The sequence below is a fragment of the Giraffa tippelskirchi genome, chromosome 4 (genome assembly GCF_054371585.1).
Source record: "Giraffa tippelskirchi isolate mGirTip1 chromosome 4, T2T-mGirTip1v1.2.pri, whole genome shotgun sequence".
NCBI lineage: Eukaryota > Metazoa > Chordata > Mammalia > Artiodactyla > Giraffidae > Giraffa > Giraffa tippelskirchi.
Window position 1 is genome coordinate 207,954,474 of NC_137278.1, and position 24,178 is coordinate 207,978,651.

Here is a 24,178-nt window from a genome sequence, read left to right on the forward strand (position 1 = left end):
GAAGAGGAGACATCTGGGGAAGGGGGACTCTTGTTGACCCACTCCACCGATTCTAGCTGAAGGCCAGCCAGGTGGTGAGACATGGGGAGCTCAGATAGCAGGGGTGGGGGTTTTCACTAAACTGACTCAGAATTCTTGCTCAAAGTGGATTTTGCAAGGACAGAGAGTGGAGCCCAAGGTCAGCCCTCATCCAGCAGAGAACTCCAAGGAGACTGATTAAAGTTAAGTCAAGAGGGAAGTCTTTGTCTGTGTCCGCTGGGCATTTGCTTTTCACCTTTGCGTGGAGGAGCCTCAGCCTCGGGGGGCATCTGATGGAGGAGGCAGGCCCAGTCCCGAGATCCTTATAAGGACGGAGGGAGGGCAGCCTGGGTATTGTTGGCTGAGTTGGGCTGAAGGGAGAAACATCCTGGGGACCCAGGATCCAAGGGAAGCTGGAGGACTGGGCATGGAGAGCAAGAGGCCAGCTGGTGATAATTGCTAAGGTTGATGGCACCTACTGTGTGCCAGGCCCACCTGGAGCCTCTGACATCGCTGAATGCATTTATAGTCTTGGGATCCCCGGGGGGGGAGGTGTTCTTCTGACTCTCATCTTACAGATGAGGAAACCGAGGTACAGTTTTTACAGAAGAGAGGTGATCAGCCCAAGACAGGCAGCTGTTAACTGGTAAAGCCACCATCCAGCCCAGGCCGGCTGGCTCCAGAGCCCACACCCCAAATCACGGCTCTCTCCTGCCTTTTACTATTAATATAATCCCTGAACAAGAGACGACTTGGAGGGAAGGGACAGGGGCATCCAGGGCGAGGGCAGAGGCTGGGTAGAGGCCCGGAGGTGGGAAGCTGGCAGAAAGACTGGAGGACAGTGGTCGCTTTGTCTCCTGGCGGGAGTTGGGGTGGGAGGGCTCCAGGGGGGAACCTGGAGGGGCTTCATAGGAGTTGCAGTGGAGACCGAGGAGCAGTGGCCGTGGTCTGCGGGAGTCTTGGCCACCTTGCTGGAAATTTGGAGCTCATCCCGCAGGCCGGGGCCTCCGCTGAAGCCTCAGAGCCGATGGGCAAGTCATGTCTGGGTGGCAGAGTGGATTGATCGGCCAGCAGCGGGGTGGAGTCCTGTAGACTGAGAGGCCAGGAGGCCAGGTCAGGGGAGGGGAAGGTGGTGAAGTCTGGAGCCCTCGGGGCTTCGGGGCCCAGAGGTGGACTGGTTCCAGGGGCAGGGACCAGACCTGTGCTTGCTGAACCAGCAGGGGCCGGGGGTCAGTGGGGGAGGGGCGCTACCTGCCTGGGCTTTGGGTGGGGAGGGTCCCAGCCTCCCCCAGGAGCGGGCCAGGGTTCAGTCCACAGCCCACCATGGAGGGAGCCAGGACTGGGACGGGGACCCCAGCGTCCATCCTGGTCTGTGACTGGCCAGGTGACATCAGGACCTGAGGCCTCCACGTCCACTGCGGTGGGGGAATCAGGCCTCCCTGCTGGCAGGGAATCAGGTCTCCAGTGGCTGGGGGCAGCCCTCAGTAAGGGGTCCCTGTGGCTGGAGGAGGGGGTGCTCCCCGTCACACCTCCCAGCGAATCTCAGCAGCAGCTTCTCCTGCGTTAAATGTGTCACCTGGTGGACGGAGCCCCGTCCTTGCAGAAGCAGGAGGATGGTGGCGGGGGGATGCCCCTCCTCTGGGAGCGAGGCCTTAGATTGGGCGGAGTCCAGCTGACCCACCGCCAGCACCTCCTCACTGGCTCTGTGGGCTTTATTTACAAAGTCAAGGACGCAGGCTCTTCCCCGGCACCCCTCACCGCCCCTAGAACTAGTCATTCCTGGAAGAAGTAAGTGAAGAGACCCTTCCGGAGCCCCCAGACCCCCCCACCCTGGTCCACGATCACGGGCTCCCCTCCTGGGCTTCCCATCGTCAGTCTGAGTTCTGGTGTCCCGCGCAGTCCTTGTTCTTTCCAAGGATTCTTCTAAGAAAAGGCTGCTGGCCAGGAAAGTGCCTGGGGAGGACAGAAAACTGGACGTCAAGCCCAGTCCACCCAGCTCTGCCTGGCATGGCCCTGGTCCACCTGGCTGCACAGTGGGGATGTGGCTCGGAGCTGCATTTATCCGGGTCAGGAAAGGCAGAGCAGCCCCCCGCTCTGTTGGCGTTCAGGGGCCACGACGCCTTGGCCAGAAGTTACCTGTCACCTCCCGTCTCCTGGAGTCTGTGCTCCTGTTAGAGAAGCCGGGAGTAGGGGACCAACGCGTCTCCACTTTGCTCGGCATCGGGGCCCGACCTTTCCACATTTGGTTGTGACGTTTCCTGGACGCAGAGGTCAAAGCCCGGGTCTGGGTGGGGGCGGGGGTGTAGATTCTGTCTGGAGAAGGCGATGCCCTGCTGTCTCGGGGCTGCCGTCACAGTTGCCACAGACACAGAAATTGACTTTCTTAGAGTTCTGGAGGCTCATTTAATCCTCACGCTCACCCTGGGACGGACATTCTACTGGGCAGCCCGAGACGGGGGCATAGGGGCTTGCAGGGGAGGTGGCTGAGCGGGGAGCAGTCCCAGTTTGGAGGACTGGGAAGCCTGGAATCTCTCCTGCTCTGCTCCCCTAACTGTACCACCGGGTACCTACTTATAGACCGGAATCAGGGTTCCACAAAAAACCCAAAGCTCCTACTTTGGCCACCTGATGCAAGGAGCCCACTCATTGGGCTCCCAGCCCTGATGCTGGGAAAGATGGAGGGCAAAAGGAGAAGGGGGCAGCAGAGGATGAGATGGTTGGATGGCATCGCCGACTCAACAGACAGGAGTTTGAGCAAACTCCGGGAGATACTGCAGGCCAGGGAAGCCTGGCGTGCTGCAGTCCATGGGGTCGCAGAGAGTGCGACACGACTGAGCGACTGAGCAACGACAAAGGCTGCACAACGCTCGTCTGGGAGAGACCTTGAGAACCGATTGTTGAAGACGGGAAACAGGCTTGGCAGAGTCTCTAGTGGATGCCGCTTTGGGATCTAAGAACAGGGACGCCTCCTGGTCAGAACCCCCCCACCCCACCCCACCCCAGGCCTGGGATCCAGAGCTGAAGGAGGAGGGGAGGGTTCTGAGAGCAGAGGACAGAGGCCACTAGTGTGGGGAGGGGGCTCCAGGTGGGTCCTGGGGGCAGCGGGGTGGGGGCGGGAGCTCCGCTGGTAGAGAGAAGGCTTGAGGGGCCCATGAACATGTCAGGAGATGTCAGATGGCAGAGCTCGGATGGGATGATGAGCCCCCCCCGACAGCAGAGACCCTGGCGTTTTTGTCCCCTGCTGTGTTCCCAACACTTAGTGCAGTGCCAGGCATGTAGTAGGTGCTCAATAAATGTCTCCTCCACTGGGGAGGTGGGCTTTGTCCCCCCAGCAGTGCAGCATCCCTGCCCCCATGCTTCTTAGCTGACAGCTTAAGCAGGCAGCTCACCCCCACTCACCTTCACTGTCCCCATCTCTGAAACAGGGGTAATAATCGTTGGTACTGACTCTGAAACCACCAGAAGGGACACTTTCCCTGGAGCATCTTGGACTGAAAGGAGATCAAGTCACTCCATCCTAAAGGAAATCAACCCTGAATATTCATTGGAAGGACTGAAGCTGAAGCTCCAATACTTCTGCCACCTGATGTGAAGAGCCAACTCATTGGAAAAGGCTCTGATGCTGGGAAAGATTGAGGGCAGGAGGAGACGGGGGCGACAGAGGATGAGAGGGTTGGATGGCATCACCGACTGGACATGAGTTTGACTGAACTCCAGGAGTTGGTGATGGACAGGGAGGCCTGGTGTGCTGCAGTCTACAGGGTCGCAAAGAATTAGACACAACTGAGCGACTGAACAACAATAAAGCCGAGAGAAAAGGCTCCCAAGTCTGAAGACTGAGGCAAAAGAAGTGGGCGGCACAGGGTGAGATGGCTGGATCGCATCACCGACTCAGTGAACATGAATTTGAGCAAACTCCGGGAGATAGTGAAGGACAGGGGAGCTTGGCATGCTGCCGTCCATGGAGTCTCAAAGAGTGGGTCATGACTTAGTGACTGAACAACAACCTTGAGGGCAGGACCCACTCACCTCTGGTGGTGGTGCCCCCACCCCAATCTGGGCACAGGGGCACCTCTGAAAGTCCCCCAACTCATGAACTGTATAGGACATACTGCTTCTGATGGCCTGATGCCCATCCAGTCTGAGGACCGGTGGTCCAGCCTTGGGACAGTCACTGAGAATCATCACACTGCAAAGCCTTCAGAGATGACCAGTCTAATCACAGCTGATGCTGGCATCACCGTGGGTGATGGGGGCTCAGCCTTGACTCCAGGCTTTGCAGTGTGACTGTCACGGCTGGCAGTAAGCCACCCTTTGGCGTGCACCCCACGACTGTGTGAATGGTCTCGTCCCACCTCCCCTCATCATGGGAGGGCTTGCCCATCTCAGAGAAAGAAGACACGGGCCGGGCACTCCCCTCAGGGTTCTCTTTGCCTGGGTGAGGCCCCTCCCTGGTGTCCAGGCCCCCAGGGTGCAGAGCTGCTGGCCGGCGGGATTCCCCAGTGAACCGGAGGGATGGTCCCAGCCTGCTGTGGGGAGAACCAGCCTTCGCCACCAGGGGGCGGAAGTGCCCCTCCGAGCGGGCAGGGTGCAGCCAGCTGAGGTCAGCGCCAGCAAGAGGCCGATGGAGCTGGGGGCTGCCTCTTCCCTGCTTCTGTCCTCACCCTGGCGGCCTAGAAGGCTGGAGGCCTGGGTTCCAGGGGCTGTTCCCAGGCGTCAGGCTGTCTATCTGTGAAGTGGGCACATGACCGAGCCACGCCCAGGTCTTTGCAGAGTCCCTGAGATACTTACGAGCAACCCTCGGCCTCACCCCCAAAGATCCTGGCTGGGGTTCCCAGCCCCAGAGGACTTTCTGATGCCAAGTCCCAGTGCCTTGAGCCCATCCTAAAGGTCATTGCCAGTCCTCGCACCTTGACCATGAAGACAAAACCTCCGGACCAGCCCCTCAGCATAGTCATACCTCAAGGATCAAAGACACGCGGGTCACCATCTCCTGCCACAGCTACAGGGAGCGCATGGCCCCTGAAGGGCTTTGTTGCTGTTCAGTCACTAAGTCGTGTCCAGCTCTTTGCCACTCCGTGGAGCACACCAGGCTTCCCTGTCCTTTACCATCTCACAGATTTGGCTCAAACCCATGTCCATTGAGTAGGTGATGCCATCCAGCCATCTCATCCTCTGTCGTCCCCTTCTCCTGCCCTCAATCCTTCCCAGCATCGGGGTCTTTTTCAGTGAGTCGGCTCTTCGAATCAGGTGGTCAAGGTATTGGAGCTTCAGTATCAGTCCTTCCAGTGACTATTCAGGGTTGATTTCCTTTAGGACTGACTGGTTTGATCTCCTGAGAAGGGTTTTATGGGGTCTCATTCACATGTCCCTAAACCCCATCCATCTTACCGATGGGCAGACCGAGACCTGACAGGTCAACTGACTCGATGGCAGGTCCAGTGGACCCCAGTTCTGGCCCCCCCCCAGCCCAGGGCTCCCTCCCCCAACAGAAAAGCCCTGTGGGTCCCCCTTAGTGACAAGGTACTGACCTTCCGCTGGTGGGGGAGGGCTGGGATGAAGTTTGGATCCTGAAGGAGGAGAGGACGTGGTCGATGCCATCAGGCCTGACACAGCTCTTGGAGCAAGGTTACTCTGGCAGCTGCGGGGGAGCATGAATGGGTACCCCTGTCTCCCAGTCCCTTGAACGGAGGGCGTTCCCTTCCCTGAGTCCCAGGCACACACGGGCCCAAGCCAGCCCCACCCCGCCATACGGTTGCTCAGTCCCCAACCCCTTACCTGGCGCGGAAACCTCCATGAGTGAGTGGAGGGCCCGGTGGGCACCCGGAGACCCCGTGCCTGCCTGCGGGGGCAGCAGCCCAGCCAGAGCTGTCACGTGGGGCCTCGGGCCCAGGAGGCCCAGTCATCTGACATTTCCCAGGAAGCCAGAAATCAGGGCTTCTATGTCAGTGTCTCCATTGTGAAACCCCGGCTGTGGGCAGTTTGGGGTTTTTGTTTTTCTCCCCCACACCGCGAGCTCTGCGGAACGCATTTAGGGGCCAGACTTGGTTTCGGCCTCCCTGTTGTCCCCTGCTTTGGCGGCTGGGATGGTTTGTCTCCTCCTAGCCTCTGCCTCAGATTCCGGCCCTGGGGGCTGCCTGCTCCCCTGGCTGTCCACCTCTCCCCTCTCCACCCCGTGTCCCTCCCTGCCAGTCATCGGCCCAAACACAGAAGACCCTTGGGTCCTCACTACACCCCCAGCACTGGGCCGTTGGTTGCAGACGGATCGTACAGAGGTCTGCTGCTGGGCTCAGGGGGGCAGTTAAAGCACTTAGCACTAACGGGGCATGGCTTTTAAATCCTTCTGCCAGCCAACCCCACCTCTGGCATTTCTGGCTGGCCACTTCTCCCAGCTCCTCCTCTTGTAGCCCTCCTCCTGGCCTGCTCCTTGGACTGCCCTGACCATCCACATCCAGAACAGTCTAGCCTCCCTCTGCACTGAGCTGGCCCCTCGTGCCAGCCAGGCCCTGCCAGTGGCTGGGTTCTTCCCACCTGAGTGCGCCTAGCGAACGAAGCCAGTGCCCTCCCCCGAGAGCCTGCCTTCAGTTGGGAACCTGCCCTTCATCCTGTCCACCGGGATGGGAACGGATCCTGGTGGTTCTCTGCTGCATTTACACCAGGGGCAGTGACAGTGGTTCTGCCTCTGTACAGTGTGGCAACAGTTTTTATATATGTAATTTTATTCATTTATTTGACTGCTGGGTCTTCATTGCTGCACGGGCTCTTCTCCAGTTGCTGCCAGCAGGGGCTCCTCTATCGTTTAGCGCACAGGCTTCTCATTGCAGTGGCTTCTCTTATTGCAGAGCCACGCTGTAGGGTGTGCGGGCTTCAGTAGTTGCGGCCCGTGAGCTCAGTAGTCGTGGTTCCCCAGCTCTAGAGCACAGGCTTAATAGTTGTGGCGCAGGGGCTTAGTTGCTCGGAAGCATGTGGAATCTTCCCAAACCAGGAATCTACATTGGCAGGCACATTCTTTACCACTGAGCCACCAGGAAAGCCCCAGTGTGGCAATATTTAAAATTCATTGAACCCCTTCACACCTGTGAGACAGATATTTATCCATCCACTTAACCAAATATTTACCACATGCCTATTGTGTACTGGGCTCAGGAATGTAGTGGTGAACCAGTTATCACAGTCCTGGCCCCCCTGGCTTAAGGCATCGCATGGAAAAGTCATCAGATGACCAGAGGGTAACCCCTGAGCCCAACCCAAGGTGAAGGCAGTCAGAAGGGGGAGCAAGGAGAGGCAGGACGGTCCTCCAAGGATTCCAGGCTCTGGGCTTGATCCCCAGGGCAGTGGGAACCAGCAGGAGGTCCAAGCGCAGGTATGCCGAGGATCACCCTGTTCACCCTCTGGAGGACGGGCTTGTCCAGTGGCCTGGGTGGCGCCAGGCAGGCCAGTCAGGGAGTGTCTGTTGTCCTGGGCTGGGGAGGTGACAGTGGAGGTGGAAGGAGCAGACAGGGTCCACATTTGTTTCCTTCATGCTGGGTCATGCAGGTCTCAGCCTTGGGGGTCATGGACTCTGGGGGAGACAGAGGTCTCTGACCCCTCGATTCTGAGCTCAGGGTCAGGGGGTTTGCCTGGGCAGGACTCTGCATCCCGAGGATGAGGGTAACGTCTGGTGTGCAGTAGGTGCTAGGGAAATGTCGGTTGATTTTCCCTGGACAGTGTCTCCTCCCCAGTCCATACACCTCATATGAGGCTCTCCTTGCTCCTGGAGCCACAAAAGGCGCTCATTGGTTGCTCAGCCTGGGCTTGGCAAACCATCCCACCTGGGGCATTCAGCAGAAAGAGCCCCAGCCTTGGGTGCAGTTGAGCCAGACCTCCCCCCGCCCCTGCCATCACCACCTCCTCCACACTAAGATGCAGATTCCAGTCTCTGAGTGGGGAGTAATGTGGACCTACACTGTGTCAGGCTGAATTACCAAGACCAGCGGGGTGGGGCTGGGGTGGTGGCAGGTGCTTTGGTTCTGTCATTGGGGGGTGGTATCTCATACAGATTGCCTGGATAGGGGACCTGGGGAGGCGATGGCCCCCGGGCCTCATTTCCCTCTTTTGTACAGCACTGAGGAGGTCTGAGCACCCTTCCTTCCCATGCTGAGGCTCTAGGCTCTGCCCCTCCTCTCCCCCACTGATGCACACGGGACACATTTATAGGAAGACATGAGGCCGGGCCAGAGGGTGGCGACACTGTCTTGCCCTGTCTGATGGAGAGGGCAAGGACCAGGGAGCCCCGTGGACATCCCAGAAGCTGGAGGGATGTTGTGCCATGGGCTCAGGAGGCCTGAGTTAGGTCCAGCCTTGCCATTTGTTCATTGTATGGCGTTGGGCAGGTTCTTTCACCTTCTGAGATTTTCTCAACTGGAAAATAGGCTGAAGACCTCAACCTAGTTAGCCTTCATGAGAACCAGGGAGGAGTCTGTGTCCACATGGAGGGGTCTTGAGAAATCTGTCTGGGCGCCGCCTTTAGTGGGGAGGGATGGCGAGGTAGGGGGCACTTGGTACACCAACTGCAGCAGGGGTCCAGGGCCGGGCAAGAAGATGAGCACCGTCGGGATGTGGCCGTAGGGCCTGTCGCGGGGTGGGCGATTGGAGTCGGATTGTGCAGTCGTGCGTGTTGGTTTCTGGTGGGCACTCATGGCCCTTGGAAGAACAGAGGGGTCCCAGAGCGCGACCACAGGAGGGCGGACTCAGGCGATAAAGCCTTTTACCCCTAAGGCTGCCGCGGAGGCGCCGGCCCCGCCCCCAGCCCGTGGCTCCGCCCGCCCAGCTGGGTCCCGCCTCTGCACACGCCCTCCCCGGAGGCCCCGCCCTGCCCCGCCCCCGGCCCTGCACCCCGCCCCTCAGTCCGGCCCCGCCCCCGGGCCCCTTTTGCGCCGGGTCCGCGCGGTATCCGCCGATCTCCGGGCGCTGCGCGCCGTGGCCGTTCCGAGCAATGATTAACCCGGCGCGGCGGCCGGCGCGGGGCCCGGGGCGGAGGCGCGGGGCTGGGGCGGGCCCCGGGAGGGCCGCCCGGCTTCCTGCTTTCGCCCAAGTTTCCTCGTAGAGGGCGCAGCGCCGGCCGGGGCCCGCGGCGCGGCGTGGCGCAGGGCGCGGCGCGGAGCGCGCGTGGGCGCGGAGCCCGCTGCCGGGGGAGGTCACCATGAGGACTCTCCGCAGGTTGAAGTTCATGAGTTCGCCCAGCCTCAGTGACCTGGGCAAGAGAGAGCCGGCCGCCGCCGCCGCCGCCGCGGACGAGCGGGGCACGCAGCAGCGCCGGGCCTGCGCCAACGCCACCTGGAACAGGTAAGGCCGCGCCCTCCCGGCCGGCCCGCGGGCCCCCCACCCCGGGTCCCAGAGCCGAGGGGCGGAGGGGGGCCTGGAGGAAGGGACTGTGCGCGGGGGGCAGCTCTGCGCCTCCCAGTGTGCGGAGAACTCGCTCCGCCGGAGTTGTGCGAGCGGGGAGGGAAGTTTAGTGCAACGTGTTTCTAGAACGGAGGGACGAGACCGCAGGCCCGGGGCTGGTCCCAGGGGCACCCCTACCCCACCCCGCAGCTGGTGGGTGGCGGGGTGGGCCTGGATCCGGCAAGCCTGGCTTCCTCCGGGGGTCTTCCCGCGTCTTCGCCCCCCGCCCCTGCTCATGGCAACCTGGGAGGTAAATAGATCAGGAAGTATTTATCCCATTTCGCAGATGAGCTTCGCGGGCGCAGTCGGTGGGTTGCTGTGCTTCCTGTTTCTGCGTTTAGGTCCCTTCGGTCGGGAGTGGGGGCGGCTGGCTTTCCCTTGAGCGCGGGGGGGAGGGCCCCTGCCCTCCCAGCTGTCAGCAGGGGTGCAGCAGCAGCAGCTGCCTGGCATTCCTGAGACGACCCTCCCCCAGCGAGCCCTTCCCAGACAAGCAGGGGCCGTGGGAAGTCCCACCCCCACCCCACCAGCTTTGTTTGAAGAGAGAGGCTGGGGGAATCCGGAAAAAGAGACGATTTGTTTAGTGGGATTTCCCACCGTGTTTGCTCAGGAACCCTTTTCAAAAACAGATAATTTCCCCGAAAGGAAAGTGGGAGGGGAGGAGAAGAGAGGGGCGCAGGCTGTCTGGGGCGGGTGGCTGCAGATGTGAGCCGCCCCCCACCACCACCACACACACCCTGCCAGATGCCCCACCGTCTGTGGTCTGGGCCACCAGGAAAGCGACTGTCAGCGTGGACACTCACCTATTCCTGAGCGTGACAGGAAGCACAGGGCTGCCAGCCTGAGACCATCCTCTGTGCCCTTCTCTTCAGTCCTCTACGAGGTTGCGAACAGCTTCAGAGTTAGGGACCAAACTGAGTTATGAGAGAGTTACTGAGCCTCCCTGGTCCTCAATTTCCTTGTCCTTAAAATGCCCATCTCCCAGGGCCATTGTAGGGAGTAAAGGTGAAGATCTATGTTCAAGCCCTCAGCACGTGCCTAGCAAATAGGTCCTTGGTAACTCGTGACTCAAGCTCAGATTCACACTGGGGACGTGTCAGGGTGGGCCTTGTAGGGATAGGTTTTAAGGGGGTCCTCTCAGGGTTTCCCAGGTGGCGCTGGTGATAAAGAACCCGCCTGGCAATGCAGGAGACCTAAGAGATGCGAGTTCAGTGCCTTGGTCAGGAAGATCCCCTGGAGAAGGGAATGGCTACCCACTCCAGTATTCTTGCCTGGAGAATCCAGAGGAGCCTGGCTCCAGTCCTCGGGGTCGTGGAGAGTCAGACACGACTGGAGCAACTGAGCACACGCGTGTGCTCAGGAGTCTGCTGGTTCCTGAGCTTTCACCAACAGCAGCTTTCTCCCGCAGTGGTCAGCGCTACTCGGGGGTCTCCAGGCAGAGGTGGGGGCACCTTAGGGTCGGCTCTGAGTCTTCCGGAGCTCAAGGGGCTGCCTGTAGGGGGAGGCCACATGGGGCCCCCCCACTGTTTTTTTTAACCCAAAGGAACTTTAGGACCTCAGTGCCGTTCTGTGCCTCATCCCTGGCGGACTGTAGGGTGTGGCCTGGACTGCAGCCAGCTCCCCGCAGGCTCCTAGCCACCCAGCCTTGGACCCCTGCAGCTCGGCCTGCCCCGCCACACTCCTTCGGCCGGGCCCCTGCGTGGCCCCTGGCTCACTTTGCGTGCCGCCATCATAACCCGGGGAGGGAGATACGATTACCACCCCCCCAACCCCCATTTAGAGGGGCACACCGAGAGGACCAGGAGGCCTGCCCGTGCTGACGCCACAGAGCACAGCGCCTGCTGTCCTCCCCCTGGCAGAGAGAGCCCTGAGTCAGGAAGGGGCAGGGTCTTCCCCACTGGTGCTCCACGGGTACTGCCAGGGGGTCGGGGCTCTTCTGGCTGCCGCCTGCCTGCCGGCCCACCCCAACTCCTTGCAGTGTTCCCCAGGACAACAGCCTTGGGGCATGGGGCAGTGGGGGACCTGCCTTGCTGAGCTGTGGATGCCTCATTTTGAGTCCAACGTGAACCCCCTTTTTCTGTGTGGCCATGTTAGTTTCCCAGGGCAACTGTAAAAAATTGGCACGAACCTGGTGGCTCAAAACAACAGAAAGTCCTTCTCTCCCAGTCTGGAGCACGGGAGTCCAGAATCAGGTGTCCGCGGGGCCTCGCTCCCTCCGGAGGCTGCAGGGGAGCGAGCGTCCTTCCTGCCTCTTACAGCTCCGGGTGGCTCCTTGGCCTCTGGCCACGCCGCTCCGTTCTCTGTGTGTCTCCACCTGGTCTTGTCCTCTGTGTCTCTGTGTCCAAACTTCCCTCTCTTTCCTCTTATAAAGACACCAGTCCTTGGATGTAGCGCCCACCCTAAACCAGACTGGTTTTGTCTCAGAGTCCTCAACTAATTACATCTGCCAAGACTCTGTTTACAAATAAGATCCAGGGCGTTGGGAGGACATGAATTTCTGGGAGACCCACTGCAGTGACCTGGCCCGGTCCTCTGACTTCCCTGGGCCTCTGTGTCCTCATCTAGATGTGGAACAAAACACAGAGCATGTGCCCGTGACGGTAGCATCCATGCGTCCACCTGGCCATTCCTTCCTTCGTCCATTCATTCACCCACTGGCACTGTCCCAACCCCAGGCGTGGAGTCGGGAGTCAAGGAAGGGAGCCAGGAAGTAAACAGGGCCACAGGTAAAACCACGAGGCCCGAGCAGGTGGTGGTCAGTGCTGGGAAGAACATAACCATGCAGCAGTGTGAACGCTGACCACACACAGCAGGGGACCGCGCTCCCTTCTCCCGTGGGTGTGCAGGGGAGCGCTGGGTGGAGGGCTGGCCCACTGGGCCGCACTCACGAACCAGAAACTAGAACAGAACCATTGGAAGCTGTTTCCTAAGCCCCCGATGCTGCTTTCCGGGGTAGGCTTGTGCCCCAGACCTGGCCCAGGGCTGGCTCTGCAGAGGGGTGGGTGCCTCACCTGTCACCTCCCACCCGCAGCCCCTCGTCCTCTACCCAGGGGCCCGGAGGTGGCATGTGGGTCCCTGTCTGTCCTCGTGCTGGCCCCAGTTAGTGTCTTGCCCGGTCTGGACCCTTATGTGTGTGTGGGGCCTCGAGCTGCACAAAGGTCATGTTCCTGAGCTGAGGGGCCAGCTAGGGGACAGGCAGAGCCCCCCAAACCCTGGCCTGAGTCCTGCATTTGGGCCGGAGGGTATAAACCATTAGGGAGCCCTACTCCTTGCCCAAATGCCTGAGCCGGGCGCCTGCCTGCCTTCCGGGTGTGGGAACCCGTGCAGTGCAGGAGTGGGGTCCTCTCCTGCAAACTCGTCTCCAAGGCTGCGATGGTGGTCTTTAGAGAAACCAAGGCCAGAGAAGGAGAGGGACTTGACCAAGAGACCCTGCTAATGCTGAGTCTGAACCCTGGTCTGACTTGAAGCCAGGGCCCAGGGCTCGTGTCAACTGGGGCCAGGCTGGGCCGGGGTTGGCGGTGAAAGCCCAGAGGCTGCAGCCCGCCTTGCTCGTCTGCCCATCCCTGGTCCTGGAGGGGCGAGGCAGGGGGCGGGGAGCGCAGAGCATCCTGTGCCCAGCTCTCCTCCCGGGCCCTGAACGCCACGTTCCTCCAAGGGGGGTGCCCACCCCTAGCCAGTATCGGGCCCTGTCCCAGCCCTGGGTGTGGAGGAGCCTGCCTTCCTTCCCTGCAGCAGCCTGTGAGGTGGGACTCCTGCCCTCATCTTGCAGATGAGGACACTGAGGCTTGGAGGCGAGGGGGCCTGTCTAGTTCTTAGTCCAGAGCTCCTGCCACCACTTCATGGGGGTCTCTGGGGGGCCGAAGGAGGTTGACTGAAGCCTCCAGCATGACCGGTGGTTGGGAGGGGGAGGGCAGGCCATTGGGTCCTGTGCTTGGCATCCCCGCCGCCCCCACCTACTCAGTCTGGGGCACCAGGCAGTTAAGAGGGTGAGGGGCGCACCCAGCGGAGGCCTGCACTCCTCTCTGTTTCCTGAGGCTCCAGAGGCAGGTCCGGAGCAGAACGGGGCCCCAGAAGGGGCAGGCCTCCACCTCCAGGCCTCGCCCACGGCCCCAGGCTTTCCAGGAGTCCCTGGAGGCGTGTTGTGGGACCTGCCAGGGCTTTGTTGCCTGCTTGCTCTCTGCCAGGGTTTCCTACACGGACAGATGAGCTACCCTGAGAGGTGCAGCCAGGGTCCTGCCCTGCTGGGGGTCCCCCCTGCTCGCGGCCCCACACCGGCACCAGCCCACGCGAGGGCAGCCAAAGCAGGTCCCCCCAGAGCCCCACAATCAGCCCTTCCTCCCTCGGCCAGCCCTGCAGCAGGTCTGGGCCCCGTCCTGGGGGCTGTGGGGCCTCACCCAGGGGTCCTGGGCTTCTCCCCTTGCCCCGTGTTCAGGTGGCAGGTGCTGAGACTGGTTCCTGCCGTCCTGTCTCCCTAGGTGGGCAGGAGGTCTGGAGAGGGCCTCCTGGTAAGAGGAGGTGATGGGTCGGCCTCCACTCGGGCCCCTGGCCGCCTGCTGTTTCCACTGGGCCACTGCTGGTGTCCCCGCTGGGCCTGCCCGCCTTGCTCGGGGAGGCCACGGGCTGGGGTTTCACTTCTGTTTGGGGGGAGAAGTCCCACAAGGGCCTTGCCTCTCCACTCCCCTCCTCTTTCCCTGCCGTCTCCTCTCTATCCCAGCAGGGCTTTATTCTTGACTCAACTCAAAACTTTAGAAACACCATGGAAGGTCAGCTGCAGAGAAATGGGAAGGGGCAGGACCTTGCCTGGCCTCCTTGCCTGTCCTCCTCCTCGCGTGGGGTGGGAGGACCGTGGGCATCGGGCTCCTTTCTGGCCCCACCAGGCATCAAGTTGTATGATGCTGGGCGTCCCCTGACTTCTCTGAGCCTCACCGTTTCTTTCTGCAGCTTGGGCTGTCATAGTCCCCACCTCATGCCATGGTTACAAGGAGATGGAGAAAAACCCGGGGCAGATGGTTGAGCCGTGATGGATGCTTCTAGGGGCACCCCCCTGCCGCCCCACCCCCACAGGCAATTCTGATGATGGGGTTACACACGTAACCCCACAGGGCGCTATCTGTTCCCCAGCGTCTCCTACAGCGGCTGTGATTATATGAGTCCCATTGTATGGATGGGGAAACTGAGGCAGGAGTGGTCTGGTCTTGGCAGAGGTGTGCAACAGGGGAGCCCAGAGCTGGGGTGCAAACTGGGACCAGCCTGGGGGGCTGGAGGTGGGCAGGGAAGGATCGGGGTCCACAGCAGGAGGCCAGGCTGGCTGGGGAACTCAAGGGGGACCCCAGGCCTGGGCAGGGCGCTGCTCAGATACACGTAGAGCGGTGTGAGGCCTGGGCTGCGGGGAGCAGGTGCTAAACCAGACAGACCTCTCCTCTTGCAAAAGAAGATAGGGTCAAATACATTCCCCACACAGGTGGGAGGGGAGAGAGTCCTGATTTCATGATGAGCCTGCAGGAGAGGGGACAGCATGGACAAAGGCCTGAGGCGGGGTGGGGGTGGCTGCAGGTGACCCAGCGGGTGCTGGACACCCGAGGGCCTCGGGAAGACTTCTCCCAAGAGCCGATCTTCCCATCCAAAGCCACGTGGTTAGGGTGGCCTCTGGGCGGCAGACCAGAGGAGGCTGGGGTCCCTCCGGAAGGTTCACTGGAGGAGGAGGAAGGACTTGGAGAGGCTGCTGAAAACAGTAGGACCAGGCCCGGGAGGCTGACGAGGCCTCCCCCATGCCGTCCCCTCGGCCTGACGGAGCCCTAGGCCCCAGGGAGGACCCAGCCAGGCCTCTCTGAGCCTCTGGAGTGCCCAGGCCCCGCAGGGCCCCACGTGCCAGCCCCCGGGCTCCCGCCGCCGGCAGGACTGGGAGGGGCTGACCCCCCACAGTTCCATTGGGCGCGAGTACCGGCTGTTCGGATTTCAGGGTGGCAGCTGCAGTCCGGCTTCCTGCGGCCATTCGACTTCCCATCAGACTCTTACTTTTTTTAGCCTGTAAATGGGGAACAGCCTGACGTTGTCAGAGCTGTAGGCCGGGTCCACACGGGCCTCCTGACTGAAGCAAGCGTGATCCCGGCCAGGACCGCACTGAGGCCCGGCCCTGGCCAGGCTTTCATCCTCCTGGCAGCCTGGGGGCAGGCATGCTTGTGACCCCCATTTCTCAGGCAGGAAACAAGTGGGAGGGCATGTGGCCCTGGCCACGTGAATAAGCAGCATTCCAGCAGCAGGCCCCGGGGTGGTCGGGCCTCAGGTCAGGGGACGAGGCACCTGGCCTGGTCCCCAGGTGTGTCCCTGCACTGCTCAGAGCCGCCTTCACCCACCTGGGGCGTGTGGGCCCTGCCCCTGCCCTGCCCCTTCCAGGGTGCGAGCCGGAAGCCCTGCCCGCCCACTGCTGGCTCCACAGAAAGTAGGGGCAGCTGTTGGGTGTACTTGGTGGCCTCCTGGAACCTGGCCCCTCTGAATCTCAGTTTCCTCATCTGCAAAATGGGTGGCCAGTCCATGTTACTAGGATCAGTGGGGCTGGGGAGAGCAGACAAAGGCTCCGGGAGCTTGGTGGCCACCGCCTGCTCCATGGTATGCACAGCAACAGGTGTCCAGCTGTCCCTAAACACCAAAAAGCAGCCAATAGTGCTGAGCTTTACAGCAGCAACCGGGTCCTGAGTGGAGGGCGGTGGAGCTATCCAGACCTGGTTCTCATCCTTGGGAGCTTGTGGCCTGTGGCAGGAACTAACATAGAAGTAAATGGCAAAGTGCCAGGACGTGAGTCTGCATGGGAAAGGGAGGATGTCAGGAGGGCTTCTTGGAGGCAGTGGCCTCTGAGCCAAAGCTCCAGCGTAAATAGCTACTTACCTAGTAGATAGCATAAGGAACGCCCCCACCCCACCGCCCCCGGGAGGAGAAATGGATACAAAGATCCTAAGGTATGGCACCAGTACTCAGTCAGACTAGGGTGTGGAGTGCCTGGTGGGGAGGAACCATTCCAGACAAGACTTGAATGCCACTTTCAGGCCTTAGGCTGTATCTGCAGGGCCCTGGGTGGCAGTGGGTACAGTGAGGAGGCCGACTGTGCAGTCAGAGGTCGGGTGAGTGTGAAGGAAAGACACGGTGTAGCAGAGATCTGGGGGTAGAGATAGGTGGACCAGTTGGATCTGGAGGGCCGGAGAGAATCAGGATGAACGTCACTAGATGACTCATGGAAAAGACCCTGATGCTGGGACAGATTAAAGGCAAAAGGAGAAGAGGGCAGCAGAGGACGAGGTTTCTGGATGGCATCACCAGCTCAATGGACGTGAATCTGAGCAAACTCCAGGAGACAGTGAAGGACAGAGGAGCCTGGCACGCTGCAGTCTGTGGGGTGGCAGGGTTGGCCACAACTTAGGGACTGAACAGCATTTACCAGGCTCTCCTTTGAGCCAGGCGAGAGCACACAGTCACTAATCGCGCAGGGCCCTGTGCTCTGAGGTTTACAGATAGTGGTGGGAGCCAGTCGATCAAACAAGTCACGGATAAACACACAGCTGCACCCCGATGGGTTGTAATCACTGAGACCGCCTGGGACCTGAAGGAAGGACACATTCAAAGGCCCTGTGCTGAGGGCAGCTTCCCACTGGGGCCAGGTGCAGACAACACAGATACCCAGTTCAGGGGGCCAGAGGCCAGCTCAAGGGCACCTGGAAGCACAGAGTTATATTTGGGGGTACAGGAGGCCATCAGAGGGTGTTCCCTAGTTTCTGGCCTGGGTGCAGAGGGCTCGGGGATACAGGAAGAGAGGTAGAGCATGTAGAAGTACCCAGGAGCTCCAGGAGAGGTGACCGGTGACAGGCTTGGAGCTCGAGATGGGATCTGAGGCTCTGGGGCGGATGGGGTCCCACGGGGGCGGCCGATCTGTGTGTTCCAGGCCTGCCTTCTCTGCGAGAGGCCGTCGCCCAGCTTCGAGCGGGGTGGGCGGGGCGCCACAGGAGAGGGAAGGTGGGCTGGGGCTCGGGGCCTCTGGTCAGCAGCCCTCCTCCCCCTCCACTACCCCCCGCAGCATCCACAACGGGGTGATCGCCGTCTTCCAGCGCAAGGGGCTGCCCGACCAGGAGCTTTTTAGCCTGAACGAAGGTGTCCGGTGAGTGGCTGACTGTCTTGTCATGCGGGCCCGGGTCTGGGAGTGGTGGGAGGGCCGTGCTAGGAAGGGGGGTCCCCAGGCAGGCCCCACGGTCCCCCAGCCCCCCAGGTTCCGCCCTTGGAGCTGAGGTGGGCGGTGACGGCCCTGTAGACTATGACCCCAGCCGTGTCCCGTGGCCTTCACACCCCCCCCCACCTTGGCCCAGGACTGCTTTGCAGGGGAAACGGGGAGGGACTTGGACAGTGGCTCAAGATGCCGCCCACAGTCCCAGCTGCTGTTGAGCATCGCGAAGGATATTTATTCTGTTAAAAGAGGAAGGACCCACCTGCCTAATGATGGGAGTTTTGTTCCCAGAAAGGCCATTACAGCCCAGTTGAACGCCCCTTATTTCCTGCAAACAGTTGTGAAATGAACTCGGGTGCGGGAGCTGGGACGGCCCAGCTTCGAGGGCATCTGAGTAGGCTAAGGTGTTAGTCCTCCGTTGTAGCGGAGGAGGCTGAAGCTCAGAGAGGCCCAGAGGTTTGCCCAGGGTCACACAGCCACTGCAGGGAGGCATTTCCCACTTCTGCGCTCTTTTTCTCTCGTGCCCCAGCCGGTGCCACCCTGTCCCTGCAGCAGAAGAATATCTGGGGTAAACAGGCAGCAAACCTCCTCGTCAGCTCGGGGCAGGAGTACGAGAGGGATTGGGACAGGGTCACCCCACCCCCACCCTGAAGGCCTAAGATGGCCTTTCAAAGTGTTAGTCGCTCATTCGTGTCTGACTCTGCAACCCCATGGACTGTAGCCCCCCAGGCTCCTCTGTCCATGGGATTCTCCAGGCAAGAATGCTGGAGTGGGTGGCCATTTCCTTCTCCGGGGAATCTTCCCGACCCAGGGATTGAACCTGGTCTCTTTCATTGCAGGCAGATTATTTACTGTCTGAGGTGCCAGGGAAGCCCATATATGTTTGTTTTTGTTTTTTTAAGGTACAATTTATCCTTTTACCATGTACAGTTGAGTGGTTTTTAGTCCATTCAACAGCTTGTACAACTATCACCGCTATTTAATTCCAGGACATTTTCATCACACCCCCCACACGCCGCCACAAAAAAGCATTCACTCCCTTAACAGTCACTCCCTATCACCCCCCCCCCCTCCAGCCTCTGGGAGATTCAGGCCACTTCGTCTGCATGGGTTTGCCCGGATGTTTCCTATAAATGGAGTCACACGGTAATGCACGTGGCCTTGGCTTCTGCTTCTTGCCCTCAGCCCAATGCGCCTCCACGCCTGGGGCTCTTCCCCGGGCTGGAGTGGGTATCAGCGCCTCATTTCTTTTTACTGCCGGATAATACCCCATTGTATGAAAAACACGCCCTTTTGTTTCCCCAGTCCGGTGTTGACGGATGTTTGTGTGATTTGCACCTTTCGGCTATTGGGAGCATCCATGTAGGAGACCTTGCATGGACCTCTGTTCTCATTGCTTCTGGGTCTGCACCTAAGACTGGGGTTCGAGGGTGGGGGGGTCACACCTCAGGTCTACACTGAACCTTTTGAGGAGCTGCCCAGCCGTTGTCCACAGCGGCCGCGCCATGCGTTCCTTCTAGCCGTGTGTGAGGGATCGGTTTCCCCAGCTTCTCACCGTCGTGTGTTACAGCCTGGGGGCTTGATTCTAACAGCGCTGGGGCGGGTGTCGGGGTCTGGATTGGGTTCCCCTGGTGAAAGACGGTGATCCGTCTTTCCCTGACCTGACCGATAACGTCTTCCCTTGCGTTATTAACCACTCGTATGTGTTGGAGAAGCATCTAGCCACATCCTCCGGTCTCCGGGCCGAGGGGGTTGGTCTCCTGCGGCAGGCGGCCCCCACCCTCCCCAGCACCGTGCGGTCTCTAACTCCTGCCCCCCTGCTTCCCCTACCCCCACAGGCAGCTGCTGAAGACGGAGCTGGGGTCCTTCTTCACGGAGTACCTGCAGGTGGGTGTTCTCTGCTCTCTGACCGGCCCGGGGTTGCTTCCTGAGTTGGCCGGAAAGGACGCGGTGGGAAGGGGGTGCCTGCTCCCAGTGGGTACGTGGCTCGCTAGGCTCGAGATGTCTACCTGGCCGTGACTCGGTTTCCCCAGCCAGCCAGCTCGGGTTGTTGGGGAGGTTATGCGATTAGAGGCAGGTGAGGACCCAGAGCCCTGCCTGGCACGGGGCTCGAGGTCACATTTGTGATTGGTTGCCCGCCTCTTCCCGGAAGATCAGAGTTGATCCCCAGAGTCCACGCGTTAGTCATCTGCAAGCCCTGGGCCGTGTCACCCTGAGCCGTGTGGTGACAATGTTAGCGTGGCGCCAGCGTCAGCGAGGTCGCCCTTTCCCAGGTGCTGCAGAAGCCACAGGCCTGCAAAGAGAATGAGCACTGGACCCCAGGGCCCCTGAGGTCACACAGGCAGGAAGGCCAGGGTGATGCAGGCAGGGGTGTCCTCATGCAGGCTCAGGTGCCCAACCTACCCCCTCCAGGAGAGGGGGAGGTGAGAACCAGCCTGGGGCTACTCCCCATCCTGTGGGTTTAGAGTTGGGTTAGAGTGGGTTTTTTAACTTAACAACTTTATTGAGGTGTAAACTGATCCATTGCACTGCCTGTCCACTGAACAGTGTGTAGTTCATTGGTGTTCAGCATACTCACAGCTCTTCTCATGGGGACAGACAGCTGTCCCCGCTGTCTGATCCCAGGGCTTTTTCATCACCCCAAAGGGAGACCCTGTATTCACACCCCCTTCTGCTCTCCCTGCAGCCCCAGGCCACTGCTAATCTTTCTGTCTGGATTCACCTGTGGACACTTCACATCAGTGGGATTGCATAGCCCGTGGCCTTTTAGTCTGGCCTCTCTGAGCACAGCATTTTTGAGGTTCACCCACGTTGTGCCTGTGTCAGGACCTTGTCTTCCTTTTTTACGGCTGAGTAATGTTCCCTCGTGTGCTGGGACTGTTCATCGGTCCTCGGCCCCCGGATTGCTTCCGCGCTCTGGCTGCTCCAGCTGTTGTGAAGTCCACATGGTGTCACTCGAGGGTGGTTCAGGGGGCTTCTGTCTCAGGACAACCCGGTTGGGTCAGTCGCCCGTGTCCACTGGGAGAGCTGAGGTCCCAGCTCTGGAGCAGGTGGGCTGTGGGTTGTCGGTGAGCCCCTCCCCTTCGGGGTCTTGGCTGCCTGCTAGAAGTCTTGGGGGCCCCGGGTCCCCCCTCCAGGGCGGTGACGGCATCTCCACATGTGCCTTGCAGAACCAGCTGCTGACGAAAGGCATGGTGATCCTGCGAGACAAGATCCGCTTCTACGAGGGTGAGTCTGGTAGCCTCACTGCCAAGAGTGGGTGCCGGCTGCTTAAGGGCATGGCCCCTGGGAACCCTGGCTTCACCTGGACTCCACCTGGGGCTCTGGGGAGGTGGGGTGGTCCTCCCAGGTTAGGGGGCTCAGAGGTGCAGAAGCAATGCCTCAAGGGCAGCAGGGCCAAGATCTGATCATGGGAAGGGACCTTGATGGGGTCCCCATGGGAAGGGACTTTCATGGGGGCCCTGGAGGGCCGAAGGATGTCGTGGAGAAGGCCTCTGCTTCACCTCACTGCCCACGAGGCCCTCAGGCCCCTGTGAATCCCGTCCCTGCAGCCTGGGAGACATCAGGATCTTTGAGGAGCAGAAGGGAAGTGGTCTAGACCCGGGACACGGCAGAGCGGGCAGCTGCCTCCCGGAGGAGCAGCTGACCTGGGCTCCCGGCCGAGGTTTGGGGCCCAGGCTTGGCACCAAGCCTTCTGGGCGAGTATTCTCACACTGCTCATACCCACCCTGTGAGGCCTCTGGGTCAATGTACCCATTTCATAGCTGGGGACAGGGCAGCAGTGGCCCTCAATTCATCCATAGCCGCAGTGCGTGTAAGAGGTGGAGGTGGGATTGGAACCCAGGGCATCCGGGTCCAGAGCATATCCCCTTTGCCCTTTTAGGGATCAGGCCAGGAGTCACAGCTGGCCTCTCTGCCCACAGCAGCCCTCAGCTAGGAGAGGGAGGCTCCTGACGGGCCCAGAGCTCTGGAAGGACAGGCCAGGTCCCAGAAACCTTGGGCTCCCCGTGTTTGTGGGCTGGGTGGGTGACAGATGCATGGTGCACGCCTCCTGGTAGGGGTGACTTGGCGTAGAGAGAAACCGAGTTATGCAGAGAACCCGGCTCAGGCTGATTATGTGCTGTTGCGGGCCTGCTGTGTGCCCCGCCCTGTGCGGGGCAGGCCCCTCTGTGCCAGACCTGAGCCCCACATGTGCTCCCTTGTGCTGGACTCATCCCAGGAGCTTCCATCGCCCAAGCCCTGCATTACCCGACAGACCCGTGCAAAAGGTTCCATTGTTGTCGCCACTGAACGTTGGGGACACTGAGGCACAGAGGGGCTGAGTCATTCGCCCGGGCTACACAGCCCCTCCCTGGCAGCCTGGCACCCAAATCTGCACTCCTTTCTCTGCTGCTCCAGGTTCTTCCTCGCATCCTCACTGACCCTGGAAAGCCAGGGCCTTAGCCCATTTCACAGAGGTGGAGACTGAGGCCTGGGGCACTCAGCATTAACTCAGAGCTGTGTCCTGTGTTCCTTCTGCACCAGCCCTGTGTCTGTCGGGTGGAAACGGCCAAGACAGGAGCCTGAGAAGGGCTGTGAGAACCACAGACATGGGGACAGGAGGCACAGGCCATTGGGGATCTGGGCGGGCTTCCTGGAGGAGGTGGCACCTGAGCCGGCAGGAGGATTTGCTGGGAGGGGCCCTCCCATGCTTCTCTCCTGACTCGGCACATTCCAGCAGTGCCTGCCCTCCCACCAGCTCCGGCCCAAGGGAGCTGGGCCCTTTGGAGAAGAGGCACTTTGTGCAGCTTGGTGGAGTCTTGCCCATGGTGGCCGTGGCCGTGGCCGCCAGGCCGCCCGGCAGGGAGCACTAACCCCGTCCAGCCTCCCCTGGCCTCGGGGACAGGCACGGAGCCCCCGGCTGGGGGCCAGACGGCCCGGCCTCCAATCCCCAGCCAGCCACAGACACATCATTTCCCGCTGTCCCCACCTCAGTGTTGGGGGCTAGACAGACTCCATCAGCGCGCTCACTACAGGTCAGGCTCCGGGGGGCCTCTGGGGAGCTGGAGGTGGACCTGGGCCCTGCCTGGCAGGGGCTCACAGCTCAGCTGGGCACACAGACATGGAGCAGACAGCAACAGTCCAGTGTGATCAGTGTCAGGAGGAAGGTAGGCCCTGGAGAAGGGAGGGTTGGTTCCACCTGGCAGTCAGGGAGGGCTGCATGGAGTCAGGCCTTGAAACGTGGTCTTTTCAGGAAGACATCTGTCCTCCTTCAGCCCATGCAGTGAGGACAGGGGCCAGCCACACCCCGAGAGGCAGCCTTGGGAGCCCACCCCACCCCACTGCCTTCTACCCCAGTTTAAATCCCAAAGATAGCTCCCTATGGCAAGCCATGTCCTCAGCCCATGCCTCTGCTGGGAGGCAGGTGGCCCCACGCAGGGCAGCCCCAGGGCCTTGCCACCTGCCCACTCCAGCCTCCAGTGAGGCCTTGAACGTCACTCCCAAGCAGACTGATTCCTGGAAACGTAGGAAGCCTGGAGAGGCCTTGAAATGGCAGCCTCCCTCCAGGGAACGCATTCAAGGTGGCAGTTCCATGGGCTCAGCTGCAGCTGGGGTAATTTCTCAGCAGACACTCAGGGTCTCTGAGGGGGACCCCGGGGCCTTGCATAGGCTCCAGGCCTTGGACTCGGCCTTGTCCTGCAGGAATCCCGGCCTGTTATAGGTCAGGCCACCCACTTCCACTGCAGTCATCCTCACGTGCTCACCTCTGAGCCCCTGAGGTGGCCTTTCCAGCTGCCCTGGGGTCACTGCTGTCCCCAGGGTCTCACTGCCTTGGGCTGAGACCTTAGCTGAGGTCAGCCCAGCCCTTTTCTGTCTCTGGGGCCTGCATGATCAAACCAAAGGAAGCAAACAGGCTGACCAAACCCCCATCCCAGAACCGGCTCAAGGGTACAGCCCCTGGGCAGTCCAGGTCCTGCTGAGTTGGCTGCAAACCACAGAGGCCCACCGGTCAGCATCAGGCTAACAGCGAGCGCCTACTGTGTGGCAGCGCTCAGCCTACTGAGCATGGACACGTGGATTACGCCCATTTCACAGAGGACCACGCTGAGGCTTGGGCTGATGGGGGGCCCTCGGGCCCGGGCATTAACGCCACATGCCTGCCTCACCGCTGACAACCCCAGCGCCCCCCACCCCCAGTCCCTGGGCAGCAGGGCGCCCAGCCAAGAGTCGGGGCCGAGCCTACTGACTCCTGGTCTGCGTGCGGCTCCGCCCGGGCCCACGCTCGGTTTTATAAGATCTCCTTTCCCGCTGCGTTTCCGCCAGACGCCGGTCTGGCGCACGCCCAGGGCCGCCCCACGGCCGCCCGGGAACTGAGCCGCCTTTCTTCTCGCCGGCGACGGCGGGGACCTCAAGGGACCTTTGTGTGCAGGCCAAGCTCCTCGGGGTGGGCACCCTCCGCCTTGGGTTCCATGCAGCCAGCTGTGGGGCCCCCGGGGAAGACCGGGAACTGGCCACCAAGCAGACAGGTCATATGCAGAGACCCCCCGCCAGGCT

At 60.9% G+C, this 24,178-nt stretch overlaps 1 protein-coding gene across 6 annotated transcripts in view; it reads left to right on the top strand.

The window, feature by feature from the left end:
- The window catches only part of PRR5 (proline rich 5), a 50,802-nt gene that overhangs the window by 17,276 nt on the left and 9,348 nt on the right, over positions 1 to 24,178 (top strand). For 3 of the 6 annotated variants that reach the window (XM_081483958.1, XM_081483955.1, XM_081483960.1), the window contains exons 2-5: positions 9,217 to 9,342; positions 17,501 to 17,581; positions 19,483 to 19,531; positions 20,815 to 20,872. In XM_081483958.1, the coding sequence (XP_081340084.1) occupies positions 9,227 to 9,342; positions 17,501 to 17,581; positions 19,483 to 19,531; positions 20,815 to 20,872 (304 nt within the window). In that variant the 5' untranslated portion in view covers positions 9,217 to 9,226. Of the gene's footprint in view, positions 1 to 8,930; positions 9,343 to 17,500; positions 17,582 to 19,482; positions 19,532 to 20,814; positions 20,873 to 24,178 lie in introns of those variants that run through there. The other 3 variants (XM_081483956.1, XM_081483957.1, XM_081483959.1) reach the window with 1 other exon arrangement.